Source organism: Bombus pascuorum, chromosome 2 (assembly GCF_905332965.1).
Source record: "Bombus pascuorum chromosome 2, iyBomPasc1.1, whole genome shotgun sequence".
NCBI lineage: Eukaryota > Metazoa > Arthropoda > Insecta > Hymenoptera > Apidae > Bombus > Bombus pascuorum.
In genome coordinates this window covers 22,152,291-22,179,076 of record NC_083489.1, presented here as the reverse complement: position 1 = coordinate 22,179,076, position 26,786 = coordinate 22,152,291, and the positions used below count along the sequence as shown (strand labels likewise).

Sequence of the window (26,786 nt, the reverse complement as noted above, 5' to 3'; positions counted from 1 at the left end):
CTGTGGCTGGCTGTAAATTTATACAACACATTATTTTTCAATCAAGATGCTCTCACAAATAATTTTCCAATATGCTTTACGTTTTAATTTACAAAAGTTACTAGCGTACAAAACACTGTATATTTCCGTATATAGCTACCCTATCTTGTATAGCTCACGTGAATAAAAAACCCAACTTTTCTTTAATAAACTTTCCCTTCTGTCCAGTTTCTTTAACCCCTCATTTTATTCTTTTACCGAGAAACACACCCGTCGTGTTTACTATTTGATTGTTCCAATTCACATTCGACTCTTTCTGCCGTTCTTATCTTCTTACCTTCGGAGTAGAATCGACTACGTTCGATCGTTAACTTGCCAGAGTTTCACCGGACACTGACATCACAGAACAAATCGAATCGGCAGGTTGGAAAACTGGGAAAATTCAATTTCTATCATCGAAAACGCGACGCTGTGTTTGACGCGTATAGCTTCACGAGCGACTGCCTCTTAAACCGTCAAGACGAAGTGGTTCTTGCATCGCCCTGCCGTGGCGACCGACCCACACCACGACTTCCTTCCAACCCCTTTTATCGGCTCGTTTATCGTGATACATCTTGCGCTCGAGATTCAAGATAAGCGGTACCAGCAATTTTTGGCTCCGGTCAATAACATTCGATCGTGTTCCTCCCAACAAAAGAAAAAAGAAAGGGAAAGATCTTTGGACCGATACGATAAACAGGGTGGTGATAAAATCATGTTCTTGGAAAAATTATTGTTTGACCTTACGTGGCAGGATGCTCTTGGTTGACTGAGATGTTAACCCTTTTTCGATCGATATTTTATTGGCAATTATCGGATTGAAAATTTTTACGCATCGGTGGAAAATTTGAAGATGCGAAGATACACAAAATGTTTGAACCTCGGACGTTAGATGTGAAATATTTTAACATTTGAATTTTAATAACTGGAAATTATTTTATAATTGAGATATTTCGGATCTGACATTCTACGTTTTAAACATTCTGTGTATTTTTGCGCTTTTCAATTTCTCGCAAATGCGGGACGAATTAATTTATTTATTTGTATTTGAAATGATGAAACACTACGGAATAGGTAATGATTTTTATATTTTGTGTTTAATATTATATTATATAATATTAAGTCTAATTTTACTAAAAGCAAATATTCGAAGAAACTTCTAAAAATACAATACTGCGAGTGCGAATCATTGAGTTTGAAAGGTTTCATGAAATTGCATTTTGTCAAAAAAAGCAACGAGTGATGGTGTACGCATATACTTTCCAAGAAAAGAAGCATCGACCGCTATCCGGAGTCAGTACTTAATTATTCTTGCGAGTGGCGTAGCATCTTAATTATCACGCGCTTTCAGCCCTTTTAAGGGATACCCTAGGTAGAAGTGCCGTGCCTGGCTAATTGCATTGCCAAAGAGCACTAAAGGGGGTGTGACAGCGTTGCTTTAATTGAAACTACACGCTGGAACTATGTGGTCTTTGTCGAATAAGGTACTTACTACCGACTAAACGTACATTGTGGTCGTGATCGATATGACGAAAAAGATAAGATTTCTCTCATTGAGAGACGAATAAAGGGAAAAAGAATATAGGAATGAACGGATAGAACGCGTTCCATGGATACGAATGAAAAGAGAAAAGCAATCGGATGGAACGGAGTTGGAAGACACAAGCAAAGGAAACCGGAGCACCGCGCTGTGGCAATCTGTCTTCATTCTTGCGACAGAAAAAGGAATTAAAGGTAAAAAAGGGAATATCGAGCACCATTCGACCGAGAGGCATTCGCAGCAGAAAGAGAGGAGCCTGTCTTTTCGTGTCGTTTCCGGTTCCTTCTCCTATCTCTGCTTCCGTTTTGTTCGCACCCACCAACTTTCCCCCACACTTTTCCAAGCCATTTCGATGCTTTTACTTGTGAAAACTTAATTCTCTCTGCCAGGGTTTTGTGATTCCGTTTTTCTTTGTAAACAGTCCGGCTGTTTCTACAAGGAATAAGCATCTTCCAGAACCACTCGAGAACTCTGTCCTATCCTTACGACAACAGTCTTACTTAATCGTTCGTTTCACACGCGTAGATAAATTGGTTCCTTTTGTTCCCATCTAAAGTCTATTCGAAAATACAATAAAGATAATATGAATTATGACTTGTCATTTACGAGATAGTGTACAAATTGAATTTAACCGTTTTAGTGCCAGATATCAGAAACGTTATATTAAACTCTCAAAAGCTTGCGAAATATTCGTGCTCTACGTTTTGATTGCGTGATAACGTTCTATAATACAGGATTTAGTTTTCCAATTCAAGAGGTAATCTACACATTAGTTTTTTTTAATTAATTTAATTATTTATCTTCGTGTATCCCTTATAGGGCAATGGATACTAACAAAGTCAAATTGGAGACCTAATTCAACTTCTGAATCTGACGATAGCTATAGTGAGATCGTTCCAGTCTCAAAAGGAAAGAGAATAGACAATTTTGATGCGTCTAGAAGCGAAGCAATTTTATCTCTTCTGCTACATCTGCAACCGCTTTTATTGATGATATAAGTGAACAAGAGAACTTATTTCCCTTTACCGAGGACACTGGGCTACAGTCATCGCTAACTAACGAACCTAAACCTATCGATTATTTTAATCTATTCATCGGTTCATTCCTGCTAACATTTATGGTTCGCGAAACGAATAAGTACGCCGAACAACTAATAAAATCACCCAAGGATCTCGAATGAAATCATGGAAACTAGTTACTTTGCCCGAAATAAAGGCACATTCCTTGCAAAATAGCAGTTTTATTAGAAATGGAGATAACGAGGCGACCAACAATATTTTCTTATTATTTTTTTTTTTTTTTTTATAATTTGTCCTGAAGGACATTTGGTAAAGTGTTATATCTAATTGGTAATAAAAAATAAATATAGCATGTGGGTGGCTACCCCCAGCGGGGTGCCAGCTTCGTTTTTTCAAAGTTATATCTTTTATGAATATTCTCTTATTGGGCGAAAAATTCAAGCAGCATACCCTGGTTTTCAAAAATGTTTTCGCAAAATACATTCCAGCTTATCTATCACTGTTTTCACTTAGTCGATAATAAAGAATGTTTCCCACCGAACCATAAAAAATACGACCCATGCGTAAAATTTATGCCAATAGTTGAACACGCGAATGGAGTATTCAAATTAATTTCGACGCATGCTTCAAATGGCAATACCATTGTAACTAAAAAACGAAATGGAAACGAAAGAAGTAGAGTAAAATCATGCATCGCTGACTGTTATAATCGTTTTATGGGCGAGTTGACGAATCGGACAAAATGTTATACGTCTGTCTTAATGAACGTCGCACGGTAAAATATTGGAAAAAAGTTACGTTTCGCATCATTGCCCGCATGGTATTAAATTCTATCTATTTTATAACGAAATTACCAAAAAGAAGCCAATGACTCGATTGGAATTTACATCAAGTATTATATCTGAAATAGAGCTTGAATGGATGCAAGTCGAAAAACAACATATGGTAAGTGATGATGACAGAATATTTGGCTTAACGACTACCAGGCAGAAATTTAAGACAATGCGTAGTTTGTAGCACTAAAATTACCGGTATGAAACGATTGAATTTAATTTGTGTGCAGTGCAAAAGAGTGCTTCATCCATTGTGTCTTCGTATACATGTCTGTTTTAGAAATAATGAATGTCACGATCCTGTGAAACAATGACTATAATTTTAATGTCTTTGTCTGTTTACACTTTTGTGTTTTGATTTAATATATATTGTTTACTTTGTTCATTTATCATCCTAAAAACATAAAAAAATAGAAAGAAACAAGGACAATGGGTGAACTAAATAAAAGACCTACTTATAAACATGACAATGAGCATTAGTAATCTAGTTTTATATTTATTATAAATGAAATATTATATTATGTTTCTTTTAAATTTTCAAAAACGTTGGCAACATATTCGTACTATGCAGAAGTATATGTAACTAAAAATAAATTCAATAAAAACAGCTTATTTATGCAGGTGGTTTACGATTATTTGAAAAAAGAAGTAATTACGAGAGGAATCTCTGATATGACTCGCGACGAACTATATTCGAAACCGAGTGCATTACGAATTGACGATCGTGACCAAACATAGTGACACAATTCACCACATTATGCCAACAGCACGATCGCGCTGCGTGGCGCTAAAATGATTAAAGATGATAGGAGGAAAACATAACAAACATTTATATTAATTTTCCGACTTTGATGGAGCTTTAGGATTAAATAAAAGTTCTGAAAATCTTAATTCATTAAAGGTTAGTGTTACAGAAGATAATAGCTTTCTCTTGTAATTAGAATAGCTATATTTTATATATAGTATATTTTTATGAAATATTATTTTACTTTGCCTTTATATTTTCCTTAAACACGAATCGATATATTACTTTTGATGAGTACTTTAGAGTACTTTTTAATAACCTCTGAATATCAAGTTAATAGTCTAGTAAAAAAATAATAATAAAAATGGTAGATTTGTTTTTGTGTCACTATTTATTATAACACTTAATGTATACGTAACATTAAAATAATTAGTGTAACTGCTGTCTATTACAAGATATTCTATTTTTTATTTACTCACGTGCTTCACGTCTATTTTTCTTCATTATCTCTAGATCGCTCATTTACGCGCTTTAGTGCTTCTATTTCCTCTACTTAGGCTCCCACATGTGGTGGCCACACTAAAAAAAATAATAAAAAAACAACAATGATATAAAAATAACAAAATATAAAAAATAGTCTATTAATTGTAGAAACCTACAGTATGTTAAATTGTTTACATATTCTACTAGCATAATAATTAAGCTGTAAATATTTGTACATTTATGTGAAATGGAAATATAAGAAAGTGTATATGATGTGCAAAAACATGCAAAATATCCAAAATAAAGTTATAATATTTTTGAGAATGTAACAAGTCGTATAGTTTGTCCACCATTCAGAAAACATTCCAGTCCGAATTATGATAAAAATATGTTCATTCTGGTTCTTAAAGACTAAAAAGGAAACACCCAATAGACCTCATAAAAGATATAACTTAGAAAAAACGAAGCTGGCACCCCGCTGGGGGTAGCCACCCACATGCTATATTTATTTTTATTTTATTTTTTTTTTCTCACCAATAAAATATAACACTTTACCAAATGTCCTTCAGGACAAATTGTAAAAAAAACCAAAATAAAAATAAAAAAAAAATTCTGGTTCTTAATTGTTCTACCTCCGCCAGTTTGTAAGCTGAGAAAACTGGCTTTAAGATTTATGAAGGTTAATATTATTAAATGAAGTTAAGACTTGAAAGAATTTAATATTTCTTGCTTTCCAATTTATTTCTATTTATTCTATTCTATTTATTTTTAAGAATTTATATTCTTTATACCGATGAGATATACATGGATTGATTAATTATATTTTTTTAAATAGAGTTGGGACAATTAAGAAGTAGAGCAACGATAGATATAATATCAGCTTAAAAAGTATAAATTCACATCCAACAATACTATAAATAGAAGCATAGTTCTCGGATTGTCTAAGCATTTCGAAAGCTAAAACAAAGATAAGCAGTATAAGAAGTAATAATGAGGTTCCGGGGGGGCTTCTGTTAAGCCATAGGTAGCCACCATGGGGTATTAGTCGGTAAGCCCGACACTACCCCGCCGCTTCCCAGAAGAGCGGGGCGAGGTGTTTATGAGGATTTCTCCACGTATATAAAAAAGAAACGTATTTAATAAAACATTAAAAATAGTATTATAATTAGACTGTGGATTGTTATGTGAAATTATAATTTTGTGGACATAAGCAAAAAAGTAGAATTTAAATAGCAACTCCTTTTCAATTATAACGAGTACTCTACTTCAGATATTTTCTACACTTTTGTGTATTATATGCATTTTTTTCATTTTCATATTTTTAAATTTTGCATAAGTCATAAAAATCTGCAGTCTAATTATAATATTATAAGAACGAATGAAAATCCATTCAGATTTCATTTGTTTAACACTATAAATAAAAATATGAATTTACATAAATATCCTCTATTCAATAATAATTTGTAATATTTTGAGCGCATTACAGCGTAAAGACATAAGCGATGGTGAAATTCGAGAGAATCGCTGCATCCATCGAAGTTAAATCCTTTCCTCTCCTTTCGAAACCACGATTATCTGTCGTTCCCGCTTAACGTCTGCATGTTTCTCGAAACGAATTCGTGGATGCACCGCAAATCTACAAGTTCTTGGAGGTAACGTACGCTTCGTAGTCGCGTTGGTCCCTGATAATCCGCGAATCGACAGCTGAGCAAGGAAGCGTACACGCGAACACAGATTCCGGATTAGAACGGCGATAGCATCAAACGAATAACCGATAGCGCGTTAATATTAAATTGTTTTCCACGTCGAACATAAATTTGCAACGAACAGCAGAAATTTCTTTGTTGGCCAACTTGTCGTACTCTGTCTTTTGACATTTTCTCGCCTTGCAAATTTATGACGCTGCACGATTTTTCTTCCGTAACCTACCATCAATTTGTTTTTCAAGCATTCACGAACTTCTTCGAGGGAACTTGTTTCCAACAAGTCTTTTTAAGCGAAGTAAAGTTCCAGTTGGAGATAAAAGTAGCTCTAGATGAAAATCTGCAAGAGATTGCGATAGATTCGAAGCAGGTACGTCTGTAATAATTTTTGCAATTAAAATCTTTTTCGGAATCGAGGATGAAACGATTGGATATTGATCGATGAAACTTATACAAATATAAACGAAGTAAATGGAGATACAGGGTAAGTCAATAAGAATTATTCTACGCTAATATAATTTGTTACCTATATGTTGTATCAAAAAACCTTTAAATGAATTATGTTGCATTCGAAAAGACTCATCGAATGGATGCAGACTGATTTCTTTCATATCTTATATTTTCTGAAACATTAAAGTGATCCTTAAAGCGAGGACCTTCGACCTCAAAATCGAACTATACAATGTACCAGCTGCAGTACTGCAGAAAATATGCAACAGCGTATTTTGAGATTCAAGATTAACTAAGGATCAACTTATTCCAAATCGTTGAATTCATCTTTGCATCAGCTATATCATAACATTAAAACAAAATATATTGACTTTGAAAAAACCCTTGGTCATGTTAATATCTTAAAAGATATTAGATATGAAGGAATCAAATTGCATCCATTCGATGAGTTCCAACAAATGCGATATAATTTATGTAAAACTTTTTTGATACAACCAATAGGTAACAAACTGTTTTAAATAATAACTTTTATTAACTCTTGTATGCGATAGAGCTATTTAAGTCACTTGTTTTTTTAATATAATATTCAATAAAAGCAACTATTTTAAATCTTGAATCTATGCATTGATAAGAAAGATGAAAGAATTTTTAAGGAGTTTCTACGTGTGGAAAGACTTTCGATCAAATGATAATGGTCGTTTATCTAAACACCTTTAAGGACATGATTACACGAAAAACAGCTTGCAGGCAAGTATCAGCGCTGATGGTTATTCATGTGTCATGGGCAGAACCCTTAGAAATGTCTATTGGACGAGCGTGGCAAAGGATCGATGACCGGATCTCGGTAACCTCTTTGGTGAAAGCATTCGACTGGTCTGATAATCGAAGGGCGCCGTCGGTGACCTATAGTACTTAAATCAGACGTATTTTCTCAGAAGGAACATGAAATCTCAGGAAGACGAAGTCAGGAAATTCGGTATTTTACAGGTTTCCTATTGATTTCTATTATTTAATCGAAAATTGGGTATAAATAACAAAATGGATAATTTGTTACAAGAAATATACGTTTATTTTCTGACAATACATCATTACAATCTGCTGTAAATACAAAATTGCTAGTACTTAGTTATAGATTATTCAATTATTTATACTTAAAAAATTTAACTACGGACACTTTTATAGATAATTTATTGACAATTTGACAATTGAAATTATAAGCTAAGATACATAATTTACGGCAATGGTTCGTTTCTAATGCAAGTGATTAACAGGCGTTGACTTCATTTTGACATTACGATATAATCCAATTTATTCCTATCTTGAATGTATGAATGTTACTCATGGAAAACAATGCAGATTATAAATTACATATATATATTAATTTTACAATATTTCACATCATATATTGTATTATAGATACATAATATCTACAAATACATAAAATATCTAAACAAAAATTGCATTGGCTATGTATAATTGTATACGTATAAATATGTGGCAGTACTCGACAGCAAAATACCACCAATTACCATACCAAAAATACCAGGGCGCGATATTCGCGATTTCAAATGATCGAAACTTCTGATCCTGATGATCGATGAATGATTTCGGATGATCAGCCATTTATGGATATCAAGGGGTGATGGTGGTTGTCCACTTTCGATGAAAGTGAACAGCCATCACACCCCTCGACATTGGGATTTGGTAATGGAAGATCAATTGGGACGAATAGCCTTAAGTTGTCACACATTAAGAATAACACGGATATACTCAGTTAAGATTACAGAGCACTACCTAAATCTAATGCAAGATAGTAATCGAGCACGCAACAAAGAAGGAATTACACGGCTGCAGTGGTACCTGCGGAAAAACGTACGAAATCTATATTTATCTCTGGACCATTAACTTTAAGGGCGAGTCTGCACGTAACTATCCATAGCGAAATGGGATGTAGCGGATCAAATAACATCATCACATGGCTGGAGCTAAGCGGTGCACCGCTAGTCATGTCCGTGATCGCTAAAATACATCACGTTTGCCAGACGAGATTATTCGAACCTTCTTGGTGAAATTAGCCACAATACCTCCATTGAATTAACAAGTCACCGCATACGCTGACAACCTATGTCGCTAACCGCGTTACACTATCAGTTACGAATAAATAAAGTTATAATCGAATGCTACCACATTGTACAAAAATATTTTTAATTTCATGTTCAAGTCGTGTTATTTACCATTAGTCATCTTTAATGTATGTAACTGTAACTATATTTTCTATACTTTTAATATATACTTTTAATTTGATATTTTGTTTACCTGAAATTAGTTGAGTTTGTGCGTGTGTGTGTGTGTGTGTGGCGTACAGCAACGCTAACAGATGCTGGAACTAGTTGAGTCTTCTGTCCAATTCCTTCTGGAACGATGGCAGCGAGTGGTGATTCTTAACACTTTGGCTCTGTTGGGCTTCACGTTGGGGAACATCCTTCGGGTTGGTGTAACCATTCTGGTTGTCAAATCGTCAGGATTTCGGCCACACGGTTATCGACATCGGTTGTATGTCAGTTCTGTTAATTCAACAGAGCTAATGTACCCAATTTCACCAAGAACGTCAGAATAAGGTCGTCTGGCTAGGCACAACGTACTGTAGCGATCACGGACGTGAGGAGCGGTGCAGCACTCAGCTGGAGTCATGCAACGATGTTATTTGAGATGCGCTACCTCCTATTTCGCTTTGGGTAGTTGCATACAGACATGTCCATCAAAGCTTATGATGCTGACATGGATATAGATTCCATACGTCTTTTCGCAGGTATCACTGCAGCCATTTAATTCCATCCTTGTTTCGGACTCGATTACTATTATGCATTGGAATCAAGTGTGCTCCGTAATGGTAACTGAGGATAGCATCTGCATTATTCTTAATGTGTGTCAACTGAAGGATATTCGTCCCAATCTATCTTGCATCACCAAACCCCTTGTTGTAGCAGCTTCTTTGTCCGATCAGCGGGCAAACAATGAGATGCGTAATTTCGTTTTCGACGATGCCTTGGTCAGTTTAGCATAGTTTTGAATCGCGTTCCAGTGACGTAGAACGAGGTTAGGTTCTAGACAATCGAACTTCTCCTTCAGAATGGCGATTGCGTCGGTGTAATTAGCGTCAGCAGTGTTCAACGATCGAATGCGGTACGCGGATTTTCCCATTACAGTGGACCAGAGATACTGTAGCTTTTGTACGGGTGTCAAATAGTCGGTGCGTTCCATTGCTACAGAGAAGATGTCGTAGAAAATATTCCAACTTTCCATGGGTCCGTCTAATGTGGGAAAATGCAGTTGTGCCACTTTAATCGCCATCGGCCCACAGATTGCGGATGATCTGTAAACGAGATTGTTCATCGTCTTTAAAAGAGTCACTTCATGCTCACCGAATGTTACTCACTTAAAACTTTAAACATACCTGTTTAGTTTCAACATCTTTTAAATACTAGAAGTGTCCGCGACGATGCGTTGAGTGTGTGTCTGTTTCTTCGGAGACTCGAATGACTTTTTGAAGGAAGAGTCGCTGAATTTATAGTACGCCGAAGGTGATGTGGTGGAGGAAAACTAAGGATGGGTGTGTCTAAAGTCCAAGACGAGCGGATTGGTTGATGGTAATTTTCGATAAGAATGTGAGGGAAACGGCTGTTTAGTTGCCTGCCAATTGGTTGAAGAAATGCTTTGGGAGTAGAGGAAGGGTACTGGCCGCCTCCGACCAAAGGTCACACTTTGAAAGCGGCCGTACACGAGACAACCGGCATATCCCGTATAATACCGTAAAGAATAATATCCCTAAGTAATGAGGTAGGTATTGTAGTAATAAGGATTCTAGACACGGCACCAATAGTTCCTTGATATTATCGCGGGTCTGAACAGATATATTTGAACATCTATTGACCATCTTGACCTATGGATGAATGACAATATATGATTGAATCACAAAACGTACCACTCCTGTTTAAAATATTTCTAATATGTTTTACACATTATAATGTACATAATAATGATATTATATAAATTATTCAATATAATGATGAAATCGTTTTTCTCGTGACAACTTCTACATTCGTCGCTATGCTTTTATTTAGATTATTTGCAAAATTAAAACCGCCAGATAACATTTTAAATTCTAATATCATGTAATAAATCTTTCCTGATCTCTACTTTGCGATAAAATAATTACGATTAATAAAAAATATTATTTTTAATAATTACTTTTAATATATAACAGCTTAATTTTCTCTAAAAATTTAAAGATCATAAAGTAAAATACCGATAATGATGTTTATTGCAATAAAGTAATGGATAATTCAAATTCCATTTAAAAACATTATAAAGAAATGTGTATGATCTTGATTTGATATCTTGATTAAACTATCGTAGGAAAAAATAATATACGGAATATGATAGATATTATAGTCACAAATAAAATTATGATATATTCTCCAACATAATATCGCTATGATGCAGAACGTCGACACTTCGGTTGAAGCATGAATGTTCCACAATGAATTTTATAAGCAATTACGTTGCATTTTTAAATTCAATAATTCCATCTACTATTACTTTTTAATTTATTTAATTTACACCACCTAAAATGAAACTCACTTTTCCTAGATGACATGTTTTCAACCCTGCAACACTCATCAAGTTAAAGATAAAGAAAATTAGAATTTCGTCTCTCGAAGGAACTAAACACGCATTTTTCCGGGTTTTTGATCAAAACACTGAAAGAAAAAAATCTGACAGAAATGGTAAAAAACTTTTGGCGGAAATGATATAAAGCAGGGGTAAGAGAGATGAAATTTTCAGCAAATATTTCCCCCGCGATGACAAAAATATCACCGACTGCGCTTTCACGATGGCATTAAAAACTACCAGCACGTTGGTTACGTTTTGCTTTTATTAAAGCATCGTGTTCCGTCTTTTGAATAATGTACCGCATTGTAGCTTTCGATTACTGGATACCTGGATATGTACTTTTAATGTCGTGTAAAATAGAATCGCGACTTTGAAGTTTGAGATTGTTAATGGCACGGCAGAATTCCATTAAGATTGATTTTTCCGTCGGGAGAAGAGGAACCTCTGGAATCGTGCATAACACACCTTCGAAAATTGGTGTTATCGAGTTACAATGTTTCAGTCAATTTTCTTCTAATACCTCTATGTGGAATTAATTACATGATACAATTTCATATATATCGATAGACGTAAAGAATTTACGTTTTTTAAATTTAATATTTAGTTTTAGGTGAACTATTTATGTGAATATTAATTTACAAAACAATGCACCCTCGAGAAATATATAAATGCATATGTCGGAGATGAAAGGACATCGGGGCCTTTGTTTCCGAATGTTTGGAAATGTCCGTAATAGCCACGGCCACGGGAGGAACGTGTACCTAACAAAGGTATAAAGTAATTAAATAACTCTCCTTAAAAACAAATATTGTCCTGCGGGATACAGTGAGATACGGAGAGGAGTATAGAAGGGCAGTTCCACTTGGACTGAGGCTTATCTTATGAGTTGCTAATCATAATCGTCATCCCGTTGACCGTGTATTCGTTATCGAACCAAAACTCATCGTCATCGACGTCTCAATTATTCACCCACCTATATCATTTGTTAACTTTTGCAATACATTCGCTTCGATAAATATCATCTGATATACAACAACGATGGACAACTCGCAGAAAGTTTCATTACAATCCCCGCTTTCCAAGGACTATCCGACATGCATATAGAGTGTTCGGCTTGTAACGAGTAGATTATTCCGTACAAATCATAGAAAAGAAGATCACGAAATTCGAAACCATAAACCCATATGCGCGACAATATATCGAAAATGGCCTGGTGGAATTTTCGCAAAGAAAGAAATGTTATTTTATATAATTTTTATATTTTATATGCAATGCCAAACAAAACTATTGGCACAGCCCAGATCTTCGTATAAAATGGTTCGTAAATCTGTAAAATTAACCTTTTTACAAAATATAACTATCGACTCCAAAGTGTAAGAATATCACGAATTATGAATTTTCAAAATAGTTATAATAAAGAAAAAAAAAATAGAATACACGTAAAGGTCCGTTTTCATCGGAACAAAAATAAATATTGGCCGACTTGAAAGAATTTATTATTGCGTGTAATTATCCAAATATTTTCAATCTATGCATCCTTGTGTAAAAAATTACTAAAAACGAGTTCAAAGTAATCACGTTCTGTAAATTCACAAATGCCGAACTCACATGGTTTTACTTCGACGTTCGTTCACGTCGGCAAAGAATAATCGCGTACCGTCGGCAGAGCAGTTGCGAAGCAGATCAAAATCCGTTAGCTTGTGCGTTAACGAGGAAGAGAGCATGGCTTTCGACACCTTCAGGTATCTTCGCTATCTCTTCCTAGAAACAAAAGTGATCCAAACAATCGCTACGAACGTTCAAAATCTTGCATTTTCAGGAGTCGTATTGCATGACGTCGAGACCGCTAATCGGCTGAAGTCTCAATTTGTGGTACGTGACAGGCGGTCGTCCCAGGCTTTCGAACTTCACATTGTCTTACACTTGTTTTATCGCAGGTAATACCTCCATTCAAACCGATCGTCATTTTTCGAAGTTAGTAAGAATATTTTACAGAAAAAAGAAAAACAATAAGAAATAAAACAAAAGGAGCAATAATTGGAAAAAGAAAGATTCTATTAAATTTATATATATTTTTTTTATTTTATTTTGGTTTTTACAATTTGTCCTGAAGGACATTTGGTAAAGTGTTATATCTCATTGGTAAATAAAAACAAAATAAAATAAAATAAATATAGCATGTGGGTGGCTATCCGCAGCTACGTGTTTTCTAAGTTATATCTTTTATGAATTAAATTTATATGAACAAGGAAAATCTTGTCCACAAAAAATTATTAACAGAAGCCATTTTGCCGTAAAAAGTGTAATTAAACAATTATTATTAACAGAAGCCCTTTCACCGTAGAAAAGAACGCTCAAAATCTGCTGGATATGAATCAAAAGTTGCAAAACGAAAACCATGCATTAAAAAGATTAATAAAAAAAGTCATTGATGTTTGTTATTAATTATGTACAAGAAAAGCATTCTGGGACGAGATACTGTTTTCAGACGAAAGCAAATCGAATATTTTTTAATGTGGTGGATAGGTGGATTGGTGAAAATCGAATACTGAATTAAATGAAAATTCTATATCCAAACCGTCAAATAAGGGTGATGGTATGGAGGTGTATGTGCTCTTCTCGTATAGGAGAACTTATTTTTATCGAAAGTATCACGGAAAAATATAATTAATGAAATACTTGGAAGCAGAAGTTTGGAAAAAGGCGGAAAAATAAAATTTATATTAAGATTATAATTTTCAACGGGATAATGATTCCAGACACATAGCCTATATTATTAAACAATTTTTAAAAATCATTTTCAATACACCGTATATGTTAATGACTCTCACAATCCTCAGACCTAAATCCTATTCAGCATGTTTGGTTTGAATTAGGAAGAAAGAAAGTGTTTCGCTGAACACTGTCCTTTGTGTATGTTCTACCTTTCTTCTGTATTATAATTATTTTTTTAATTTGTAATTATATGGTATACTATGGTAAACTTTGGAATCAACAGTTATATTTTACAAAAAGATTAATTAGAGAATCACATTCTTTACAGATTTACGAAGAATTTTATGCGAAGATTCGGGTTGTGTCAATATTTTTGTTTGGTACTGCAACGTAAAGTTTATGTGACTGTAACATGTAAATATATTATAAACAAAAGCAGTTTTATTTACATATGTATATACGTATAGAATTAATGAAATTTTAATATCATTTTCCAAGAGAACCGTTAATATACGACCCATAGTTCGTCGAAACAAATGTCGAAAGAATTGTTATATGAAACAGTATTATTAAAATATTATATTATATTTAATTGTATATCTGATATATATTGATATCACTTACCTTCATTGACTATGAAATCATATTTGTTTATTTACTCATGTGTTACGATTTAAAATCCCCGCGGAAAAATACGCGGCAAAATATAATAGATAATATTGTACACGTATACAAAAATGTACAACTAGGATTAAATTTGAAGAACACCAATATATAACAATTAAAATATTTGTAAAACAAATTGCAATTATGGATTCTGAATTTCCCGATCCTGATGAAGAATTTGATTTAGTTCATGAAGAAGAATATGAAGTTTTAAAAGAAATTGAAGGTATACGAATTATAACCTTGCTGTCATAACTTCTTTAAATTTATGTAAGATGTATAAATTTATGTAAATCCTATTATTTAATAGATATTTTGTTTATTAATGTAAAAAGAAGTTGATTAAATTCACAAAATAAATGTAATTACAAATTTAAATCATTTTTAGAGCTTGAAAAAGAAAAAGAACAGCCTCAGAAAGTTCAGAATTTGCAGGAGAAGCAGAAAGAAGATGAATTGAATACTGTGATATCAAATCTATATAAGGAATTAAATACTCCTACATCTAGTAAATACAATGAATTATGTATTCCTGATACTAGTAAAGTTATTGAAAGTAATGACAATTTTGGTACAGATATTACAAAAAAGAGGAATTATAATGAACTTTTTGGTGATATCTCAGATATATTAGATGTAAATGATTTCGGTATGTATCTTCATATAAGTTAAAACGTAAATATATATGATAAATCATTGTATTTGAATTATAGCTAATATTCAGGAACCAAAAGAAAAGAAACCACGATGGAATGAACCTCAAGAAATTATTAAAGTGGTAGTAGATGCTAAGATTAAGTTTAATGAATGTGACAGTGGAGTTTCTTTTAACAGAAAAGATGTTGAAAAGTATGTTAAAAGAAAGTATATTAACTTTTATACTTGAAAGTAGTAAAAGATTCATATTATTTGCTTCGAAATTTTATTTAGCAAGAGAGAGTCAATATCATTGAGAGTTCCCCGTTGGAATTTTATAGCTCTGACTAGGCCACATGATGCACAACGTATTTATATAAGAGTAAAAAATAATGAGCAAAATAAAATTAAAAAAAATACAGATTCTATTTCTAACTTATTGTCTGTACCATATAGTCAACTTAAAACTGCAGCTGAAGAAATTGTAAGTGACTTGAAGATATATATTATCTCTTGTTTCAACATATATTGCAATAACTTTAATGACATGCATATTGTAAGAATTTCAAGTCTTTTTGTAGATATTACAGAATGTTAAGCGTGCCAGCTGTGAAATTCCCTACCTTGCTGCCACAAAATCTGCTAAAGATGATGAACTATGGGTTGATAAATATAGACCTAGATCTTACATGGAGTTACTTTCAGATGAAAGTGTAAACAGACACTTATTACATTGGATAAAACTCTGGGATAAAATAGTATTTAATCGAAATTATGTTAATAACAAGAAGAAAAAAGTAAATTTTACATTTAAAAATAGAAAGTTTATGGATGAAAAAGCTTTTCAGGAAGTAGATAGTAAAGGTTTCCCAATTCAGAGAATTGTGCTACTTAGCGGACCACCTGGATTAGGAAAGACTACATTAGCCCATTTAGCAGCCAAACATGCTGGCTATAACGTAGTAGAAATTAATGCAAGTGATGAAAGAAGTCCAGATGCATTTAGGTAATTTACAATTAAAATTAATATCCAACTGAAATCGCAAATTTGTATAGATATGTATTGTTAAATATAGACAAGTCCTTCTTGCATCAACACAAATGAAAGCAGTAATGGGAAACGATCCAAAGCCAAATTGTTTAGTTTTAGATGAAATTGATGGTGCACCAGCTGCATCGATCGATCTTCTTCTTAAGTTCGTACAAGGTAAATTAGTTTCAAAAGGAAAGAAAGATAAGACGAAAACTGCTAAACAATCAAATTCTTGTCACCGTCCTGTAATATGCATCTGTAATGAACCATATACTCCTTCCCTAAGGTAAATTTCTAATACAACTTATTTGTATGTTTCATATATTCCTATGCACGAATATTAATTTTATTTCATATTTATTATAGAGCTCTTAGAGCAGTTGCCCTTATTATACCAGTACCAGAAGTAAGTGCTACAAAAGTAGCGGACAGATTAATGGAAATATCACAAAAAGAAAATTTAAAAGTAAATCCTGATGCACTTTTAGGATTAGTAAAAGTATCTGGATGCGATATTAGATCGTGTCTAGGAGCATTACAATATATGGGTGGTATTAGTTTAGGCGACAATTTATCTTTTGCATTAAAAGATAGTAGAAAAGGATTGTTCGACTCGTGGAAACAAATATTAAAGATACCCATGAATAGAAGTGGTATACTGCCTCTTTCAGAAAGAGTTCAACTTGTACTAAAGACTGTGCAAAATGGTAAATTATTTTTATAGTAATATTATTAATACAAATTTTCAAGATATTAGTAACATTTATTTTTTGCTTTAGGAGAAACAGAAAAATTAGCTCAAGGCATATTCCATAATTATCCAGAAACTTGTAGTGATAATTTTAGTTATATAGCACTATGTTTACAATGGTTTCAACTTTTTGATGAAATTTTATCTCTTATTGCAAGTCTTCAAACTTGGTCTGTTATGCCTTATATAAATTATACATTCGTTGCCTGGCATTTATACTTTGCAACCGCAGGAAATATTAAATTATCATATCCTTCCATTGCATATGAAGTAAGAATTACATATACTGTATATATAATTATCATATATATATATGATGTGATCTAGACTCATAAAGTTAATTTAAAAATTCAATTTTCTTAGATGAGTCAGAAACATGCAAGGAACGTTGGTATTCTAACTGCTGTTCAACGAAGTAGTGGTCGTAACAGTGTAACATTAACAATCGATATTGCTCCTTTTCTTCCGGATTTATTATCTCCGCAATTACGAACAGTTTCTGGACATTTACACTCAGACAAAGAGAAGGATGATCTTAATCGATTAGTGAATATTTTAATTGACATTGGCCTCACATTCATTCAAGAAAAGAATCTTGATGAAAGTTATGACTACAAACTAGATCCGTAAGTTAAAAAAAGTATAGTCTAGATTCGTATGTAAAATGTACAAATTAATTATATTTTTTCAGTAATATATTTGAAATAGGCATTTTTCCGGATTGTAAGTATCATCGAACACTCACGTATACAGTGAAGCAAATAATTGTTCAAGAGTTAGAAGCTGAACGATTACGAAGAGCTGAAAATGCAATAAAAAATACAACAAGATCTATTCAAAGCAAAAATGAAACAATTACAAATCATAATGTTATAACCAATTCAACATCAGATCCTGTCGCCAAGATATGCAATAATGCAGCTAGCAAAACTAATGTTATGCAACAATCTAAAGATCTTCAAACGAAAACAACAGAAACAGTAATAATTTTCTACGTTTCTTTTAATGTTATTTAATTTCTCTTCAATATAAATATTACAAAAATAATAATAATTACAGAAATATAAGGATTTCTTTGGAAGAATTATTACAATCGATCAAGATAAACACAACAAATTGGATAAAGAATCAACAAATTCGTTAAATCGTTTAACAAAGAATGGTGTGTGGTATAAATACAAAGAAGGTTTTAGCAATGCAGTTCGCCGAAAAGTTAAAATGAGGAATCTTCTTTAAATTATTAAATTTAATTTTTTATTTTTTTATTATTATCATCATTATTCTATGTTATAAAAAGTGTGCTTTTATTTGATTTCAGAGCTTAACATGTATTTTTCCAACCAATGTAAAAGCATTACTTGTTATAACAAATATACCTTAGACTATTATAAAACTTCATCAATTATATTTTTGGACCTAACAGATTCCACTTTTAACTCCTTTATATTAAAATATTTCCTCTTAGACATACAGCGGTATAAAAATAAAAAAATAAGCTGGAATGTATTTATCATTTCCTTTTCTTGACTCTTCACATATATTTTAAAAAATATACATACATAACCCTATTTTTAATTAGAAAATATTCTAATTTGTATATTTTAGTCCATTGTCAATTAATTTCTAACTAATTTTGGTTGTTGATTATTATAATGAACACCTTGTATAGAATTCTAATCCTATATAACTTTAACTTAGAAATTATTGATTTCATTTAAATAAACACATACGAATGACTTAGTTAACTCGTTGAAAATTCCACTAATTTCATTTGAGCAGATTGCTGCCTATAGAGACCGAGATCATTGCCAAAACTGACAGACCATTTACTAATATCTCGATGCATGACAAAAGAACAAAGCGTCTCTCGAATCGTGTTTTTAAATTCGAAAATCCATCACTGCAGCGTTGACGAAGAACCTCTCAAAGAAACGCCCGGATTTAAGATAGACATCTTTGAACAGTGTATCGATGAAGTATTCGTTATATGAAATTTATGATATTTCATTGATATATCCGGTACATCGTTGTTACAACACTTTGATCGATGAATAATTTACGAATAAAACGTCTTGTCACGATTGATGTTACCTTTGTGATATCTATGCTACGTGCTTCTCGTTTAACCCAGCCGAAATTGTAGTATCAAATCGATTTTTCATCCGACTTTATTTCATATTCTGCACAAGTTTTCTTCAAACCCAAATAGTTTCATTAAAGTTTATTTCTTGTGTTTGATGGAAAGAAGAAGCCAGATATTACTTATTTCAACTTTCAGTAGATTATTTGTGTTTACTTTTTGTTTCTATCTTAATGAACAAAAAACATTAGTTTCCACAATAACCTAAATTGTACTTATTATTAATTTAATTTCTCATATCCATAATAGAAAATATGTAATATTCGTATATCGTCTATGCATTTGCTTACGAAAAAGAGTAACATCAGATTTAAAAAATGTTTTCTCTGTGAAACAATTAAATATATTTGATGTACACTACATACTCCGTTGATAAATATTCGCGCACTTACGTATTTTTGGATTTTGCATAATCATCTTACGAATTTAATTTTTTTTATGAACCTACTATGTTAACGTACAATCTTTTACGTTTTATATAAAAATTAATTCTTCTGAATCAATCGTTCCTAGCAATCCGTCATCTACATATGGGATTAGTATGAGTTCATTGCCATTTTTATTTCGGATGTAAAAACAAGATTCAACATCGCTTGTTTGAAATGCCAGTTTTACGAGCACTTCTGCAAAGCGCTTATTCTTGAGATCTATTTCAGCCTATACACACTTTTACTGAATAGACTAACCTTATTAGTCTTGTCAAATTTTGAATATATGAATACCATTGACGCATTGAATGTCAAACATATCCGTTTACTATGCTCATAACTGAACGTATTGTGTTCACCTAAATGTTTGGCTGTAATCTATATTTTCAGTTATGGAGAGAGGGCGGAGGAGAGAGGGGGGAAGAGAGAGATTGGGAGAATGAGAAAGAGTGGGAGAATGAGAGAGAGTGGGAGAATGAGAGAGAGTGGGAGAATGAAAGAGAGTGGGAGAATGAAAGAGAGTGGGAGAATGAGAGAGAGTGGGAGAATGAGAGAAAGAGAAAAAGACGGAGAGAGAGAAAGACGGAGAGAGAGAATGAGAGAGAGAGAGAAACGGAGAGAGAGAAAGACGGAGAGAGAGAATGGGAGAAAGAGAAAAAGACGGAGAGAGAGAAAGACGGAGAGAGAGAATGAGAGAGAGAGAGAAACGGTGAGAGAGAGAGAGAGAGAGAGAGACGGCCGTCAAATATTTGATATATATTTTATATATTTGTACCATTATGCATATACATAAACATTTTTTAAATATTATCATACAGCAATACAGTTAATAATTTCACATATTTCCTATAAAGACTTGAAAGCATTGATTTTTCTATATCTAATATATAGAAATGTACGAAATGTTGAGAATAAAGAGATACTTATTTTCCAAACCCTTCATCATAAATTCTTCGTCGTTTTATTACATTTACACTGTGAAAACATTAAGAAAACAAATCATAGTAATTGTACGCGTCCGAACGCTCACGCTTGTGAGCGGAATGACGGAGGAAAGGAGTTGCAAGCCAGACAGTTGATTATATAGTGAACTGTATGAATTTATCGGATGCGTGACTCTTAAGGGACTGTCCTTTCTGAATATCATACACAATATCGACTTTATATCGTGTCCGGCGGTCAAATCGCGACCCCTAAACTTCGTAAGACGTTCGAAATGTACCCTACTATTGACTTTGCGTAAGTGACTCTGTCGTGTCCGGCGGTTGGACCATGATCGTTGATCTTTGTAAGATGGAAATGGACCGTAATCTACGACTAGCTATATGTAACTGACTGTCGTGTCCGGCGGCCGGACCACAACTTTTAGTTTACGTCAGATGGAAGACAACAGCTCTTGAGAATTGATTTCACGCATCTGCCCGGTTGTTGATCGCTTACAATGAAGGTGAAGGATAGAAGTTTGCTTCTTTTACCGAGTGATTTGTAACACTGTTGGCCCTTCAAGAGTTCTCGGACCTAAACTCCTCCTAGGGTTCACTCAGCAGTGTCATGGACCCTTACCTTTTCAATTGTATTGAACAGTAATAACTTACACGCCTTCACTCGATCTAGTAGCAATATTCATTTAAAAATAGGTAGTAATATCTATTTAACACGTTCGTCGCCCAGCGTGATTCGGCTGTTTCCTGCGGGTCCCAAATCCGACTGTTTGTCCCCTTCGATTCATTGTAAAGAAAAGATCATTTATTTCTGAAATGGAGAAAGCGATAGCTATCAAGCTAGAATATTCCGAGGGATCTCATGGCAGATATCTGAGATCTTTCATTTATTCGAGAAGCATACTTGTGAGACGCACATCGGTGATTTTTTCATCCCCAAAATGTTCGGTAAACAGCGTGAAAATATATTTGAAAGTGAGGAGAGTAGTGATGACGAAGTCTAATTATTTTTCGAAGTGCCCAAAATCACCCCAAATGTGTTTGGAATGTTTTAACGAATACCATACGATGTAGGATAATGTAATATATTATCCAGAATATAAATTAATAAAAGTATGGTATAATGTGTTTTTAATATTTTTATGTTGTATATCCTATATATAATATTGTATATTTAATTAATTTACTCGAACAAGAAGAGCGTCACCATCATTTGGTGACGGGGTCCCCATGGAAGTATCCCGTCGCATAGATATGTGCGACGTGACGACGAACATGTTAACAATTGAAAAGAAGTCATGCAGCTGTCAATTGCTGACAAATGCTTCAAAACTCAAGGAAATAAAAGTTGAACGGTATCGCGAATCGAGGTCGAATTAATATCTTCCCATGCGTTTCGTGTAATTCATCAGACTGTTTATGCGTTTATTCTCATTGTCAGAACTGATGAAGAGGGTTTAATTAGTACGTAATGAGAAGGATAATGGCGTCGAGTCGATGAACTCAATTTCAGAATGAAAAATGCTACCAACGAAAGAGAGATTAAGCTCGTTCTTTTTTTTTCTCCTTTTCCCTTTTTTTCTCTCTTTCTCTCTTTTTCTTCGATTCTCTATCGGAATCAAGTAATTCGGTCGAGAATAACACGAACGTATCGAGTGCAATTGGAAATTAATTAATTACTTAACATCAGCGGACCCTTGAAACAATTTGTTCTTGTGCAAAATTTCCTTTGTTAAGAGACACGGAAGAAGATACAGAGGAAGCTTTACGTGTTTGCATTTTAAATGAATTTAACTTAGTATCTTGTTTCCTGAAGCGAAAGGAGCTTGTAAAGGATAGTGTTCTCTTTCATTCGATGAAAATTCTTCAAATTATGGTGAAAACTTATGTTTTGAATTGTCATGTAAAATTATCATTTAGAATTTTTATTTAGATATTACTATTAAGAATTATAATTAAATCTTTATTTAAATGTGCCTATTTAGAATTATTATTAGAATTTTTATCTAAATATTACTACAGAAAATGTACAGATACTATTTTCATGTTACATTGAGTAAGAAATACTTATGCTATTTTCTTTTTATTCTATAATTAATATCTTTTTGAATTTGAAATAATAATATAGATATAATTAATTTATTTAGTAAATTGTTAGATCACATAGATAGAATATATTAATAACTTGTTAAATAAATTTTAGCACTTTCACGTCCTGTAGTACCAATGTGTTATCAAGTGCAGAAGAATTGTTAGTGTCCAATGAAACTACGTTGTTGTCACGCGCAAGATATCTAAAGTTTACGAACTTGATATTTTTTACCAGAAAACGTCGACTACTGGTTAAGGTTACTAGTAAATTTATGCAAGCGGCAAATCGTTAATGTCATGTCAACTACGTATATAATGGATGGAAATAGCATGGAGATTAAATGTTGTAGAAAATTATGTTTCAGTGGAGAAGGACTTTGGAATTTAGTTCGAAACTCTATATACTTATTCTTAGGATAATTTAAGTAAATGTGTTTCATGATGCTTTGGCAATCACACGTTGATGGGTCAGATTTAAAAATTAAATGTGTATGTGTTTAAATCTAGCTTGGCCACTTCCAGCAATAAGTTCGTTTAATATCATTTATTTATTTGGTTTGTACGAGTGATAATGATCGGGTGAATATGATAAAAAGAAGAATATAAAATATAATGAATGAGGTGATGTGAGGATTCAAAAGATAAAATCAATAAGAATTTGCATAGTAAAGGTTTACGATTATTGTAATTTTATAAAAATTAACATTTTATTTTTCACGGTTAGTATCTTTAATATAATATTAAAAAACCTTTAATAAGAAATAATTTCTATTCAGGTTTTAAATAAGAATAAAGGAATATGGACATTTTGTATACGTATTAAAATTTTCTTTTCTGATATATTAGAAATGTTTATAGTGAAGGATATAAATATTATGTTAATAATTAATTCAAACTTGTGCAATATGACTGATTTAACTCGAAACACTGAAATACTCGAAATAAATGAAATGTTTCAGATATAAAGTTTAGGTATGATATCGAGAGTGGCATACTATATCCTTGTCTATTTGACCTTGCAATGACAATGAAACGGTCCTGTGAAGGTCATATTAAAATTTTTAAATATGAACCTGCTTTTTTATAACATATGCTTGCAGCTGATATTGAGGCGTTTCCAAAACACTACACACTACAGCTCGTATAATAAGTGTCATAGTATTTTTGAAAATGAGTATTTTATACCTGGTAGTTTATTATTTCTTTCCAGATTTTATATTGATCCTATTTCCTTTCCCATCTTTCGTATCCAATTGGCTGCATGAAAAGACACATGTACAAACATTATATTGTACATCAGATACATAAAAATACATAGGAAGGTACAGAAAAAGTTATTTGTATTCAAATAGAGACACAAATGTTCGGAAACTTTCCTACTTACGTTTTCCAATATCGCACTAAGTTTTATCACCGCAGCAAAATATTTCAATATTCTTTATAGAATAACAAAATCAAGATAATAAAATGGTCAACCAATAATTCAGATTCAATTTTTTAGCAGTTTTATAGATGAGGTGGACAACGTGAAAAATTTTCTTAAATGTTACAAAATAAAAATGAACTTTGAGAAACAACAAATACTTTCTTCCCAACATTTTATTTATTCACTTTTTACTATTTTCTCCTTGATGATAAAGGAAAATTTAAATCTTTAGAAATTTTCTTCGTATCAGATCGATTTAAATTTAAATTAAATTAAATTAAATTTTTATTGAATTTAAATTAAATCGATGTATTTTATATTTATACCATTTTACATTTGAGAAACTTTAATACCTTTACTTAACTTCATATCAATGTGTTCGATCGACAACTTATTTTCGAAAATAATATAATTATTTCATATCCAACAGAATGCTCCGTAATACGATACATTGGTAGAGAAGTTGGTACACAGATAGAACAACACTCGAGTAACGACTTCGAGTGTCAGTTTTCCACTATCTTCTTAGACTATTGCCCGTATCGAACCTACAAAGTCATAGAATTAATTCAAAAGTAATCTGTACGCGGTCGAACTGGAACGAGATGTATCGAGACGAGTTGGCTCTAGCCAGAGCTAATTTCATGTACCAAGACAAATTATTCGAGAAACTTTAACCCTTTTGCTACTACAGGCGACTACAGTCGCTTTCCGTAAGATGCCATTGATTTATTACGGACGGCTATAATCCGCTCTGCGTAAGATGCCTCGTATTGTATATACGACGAGTATTGTCCATCCTCAAGCCTTTTATTAACAATAAAATGTTGTAACAAGAGAGCAGTGTATGTTGTCCTCTTTCCACAATGAAGAATTGGTTGACACGAAACGTTATTATCGCATGCAAAAAATGATTAAAAAATCGAAGTGTGTTGTCGATTATAATCGATCGATGGGAACTGTGTAGCGAATCGCGATGCCAGTGCCAGATTTGCGATGCTAGCCTATATGTAACACCATGTTTCGAAAAATACCATACGCAATACTATTATTAAAAGCTATTAATATCGTACAATTATATTATATTATATCATATTATCATATTCTGTAATATTATTTGTTTCCAAATTGTAATTAAAAGTGAGTATGTTAAGAAGTTATAAATACTCTGTTTTGAGGAAAGTTCCTTTCTTTGAAAAACACCGTCAGAGTAGCTCGATTTGCAGTGAGGTGTAAACGCGGCCGCTGAAATCTTCCTTACCCACCGTGCACTGTTTTGCAGCGGCGGCTCGTTCAGCGAGAGTACCGCGGCAAAGAAGCCACCCACACCGAAAGGGTTATAGTTCAAATCGTTCAGCGTCGAATCAATCGGTCGATCATCGATCGACGAACGATTTAATATCGTTCGAACGTAACCACGAAAGCGGCAAATTATTTTCCGCGACGGAGTGCAGTCGCGTAAGTGCACCCATGACGAGCGAATTCAATTCACAATCTTAACATAACATTTCTATTTATTCTATTTAGAATAAAGTCGTCGTTTATTTCTCCACGATACTTAAGCTCTATTGCACATATGAATTTACATCAACATTCATAGACTATTTATAAAGGAGGCACTTATAAAAATGAATTAATTTATTTCATAAAAAATAGAAAGCAATAAAACCAAACGAAGTACTATTAAATTGAACAGTTTTTAAAACAAAATCACTTTATGATTCATGAAAATAATCTGTTGGATTTGTAGGATCTTTAATAGAATTAGTTTATTTACAATAAATGGATTAAACAGATGTTGGTTAAACAGGAAACGATGGTTGTTTACCGTGAACTAACCTCAATAACGTATTATAATTTAGACAGCTACAATTAATTTGCAACTCTCGTCACTACAGTTCCAACGCTCTCTCATACACGGACCACACTCTCTCGACAACACTAGCAACGCTATCTCGACAATGCAATTCGCACTCTCTGACTTCTCGATTTACGCTCTTTGACTTCTCAACTAACACTCTGACTGTTAATTCGTCTTTCTCCCTTAGCATTCCTTTGTCTTTTTTCTTAGACTCACCACGCACGTATTCCGCAACCGCTTGTAACATAAACCACATCTCAGTTCGCATCGAAAACAATGTACGTCGCCGAAGCGAGGTGCCTAATGAACCCTCAATATCCCAACGATCCTTTCGCCGAATGTTCGAGAACGCCTAACAAACGCGTGGGTAGTGGGGATATTGAAGGATGACAAAGAAAAAGAATCGGATTACGCCGAAATTCAAGTTGTGAGAACTTCAGTCTTGAAAAGTCGCGTCTGGAGTTCAGAAGTGAATTGTAATTAGTGTAAACCAAGTGCTAAGACATAAATTCCCTCTTTTTATCTCTTTATTTTTATCTTTTATTTTTTCGTTTTCGATTTCTCTTTTTTTATTTTACGTGACACGCTCGTGGCCAGGGTCACGCAGACCTTCTCCGCGAAACTATTCGATCA

The 26,786-nt window shown here is 33.2% G+C and overlaps 2 protein-coding genes across 5 annotated transcripts in view; both read left to right on the top strand.

The window, feature by feature from the left end:
* Nucleotides 1-26,786, top strand: part of LOC132904615 (uncharacterized) — a 234,780-nt gene that overhangs the window by 150,416 nt on the left and 57,578 nt on the right. The gene's annotated exons all lie outside the window — the stretch shown is intronic.
* LOC132904601 (chromosome transmission fidelity protein 18 homolog) lies at nucleotides 14,878-18,627 on the top strand. Of its 3 annotated transcripts, XM_060955250.1 has the most exons (11): nucleotides 14,879-15,072; nucleotides 15,235-15,495; nucleotides 15,560-15,695; nucleotides 15,777-15,966; nucleotides 16,064-16,488; nucleotides 16,559-16,801; nucleotides 16,882-17,222; nucleotides 17,295-17,536; nucleotides 17,630-17,892; nucleotides 17,958-18,246; nucleotides 18,326-18,627. In XM_060955250.1, exons 1-11 carry the CDS (start codon nucleotides 14,991-14,993, stop codon nucleotides 18,500-18,502), a joined length of 2,649 nt encoding a protein of 882 aa, XP_060811233.1. In that variant the 5' UTR covers nucleotides 14,879-14,990; the 3' UTR covers nucleotides 18,503-18,627. The 3 variants fall into 3 exon arrangements, with proteins under 3 accessions (XP_060811235.1, XP_060811233.1, XP_060811234.1); XM_060955252.1 differs by lacking the exon at nucleotides 18,326-18,627 and having other exon boundaries at nucleotides 14,878-15,072; nucleotides 17,975-18,060; XM_060955251.1 differs by lacking the exon at nucleotides 14,879-15,072 and having other exon boundaries at nucleotides 15,358-15,495; nucleotides 15,571-15,695.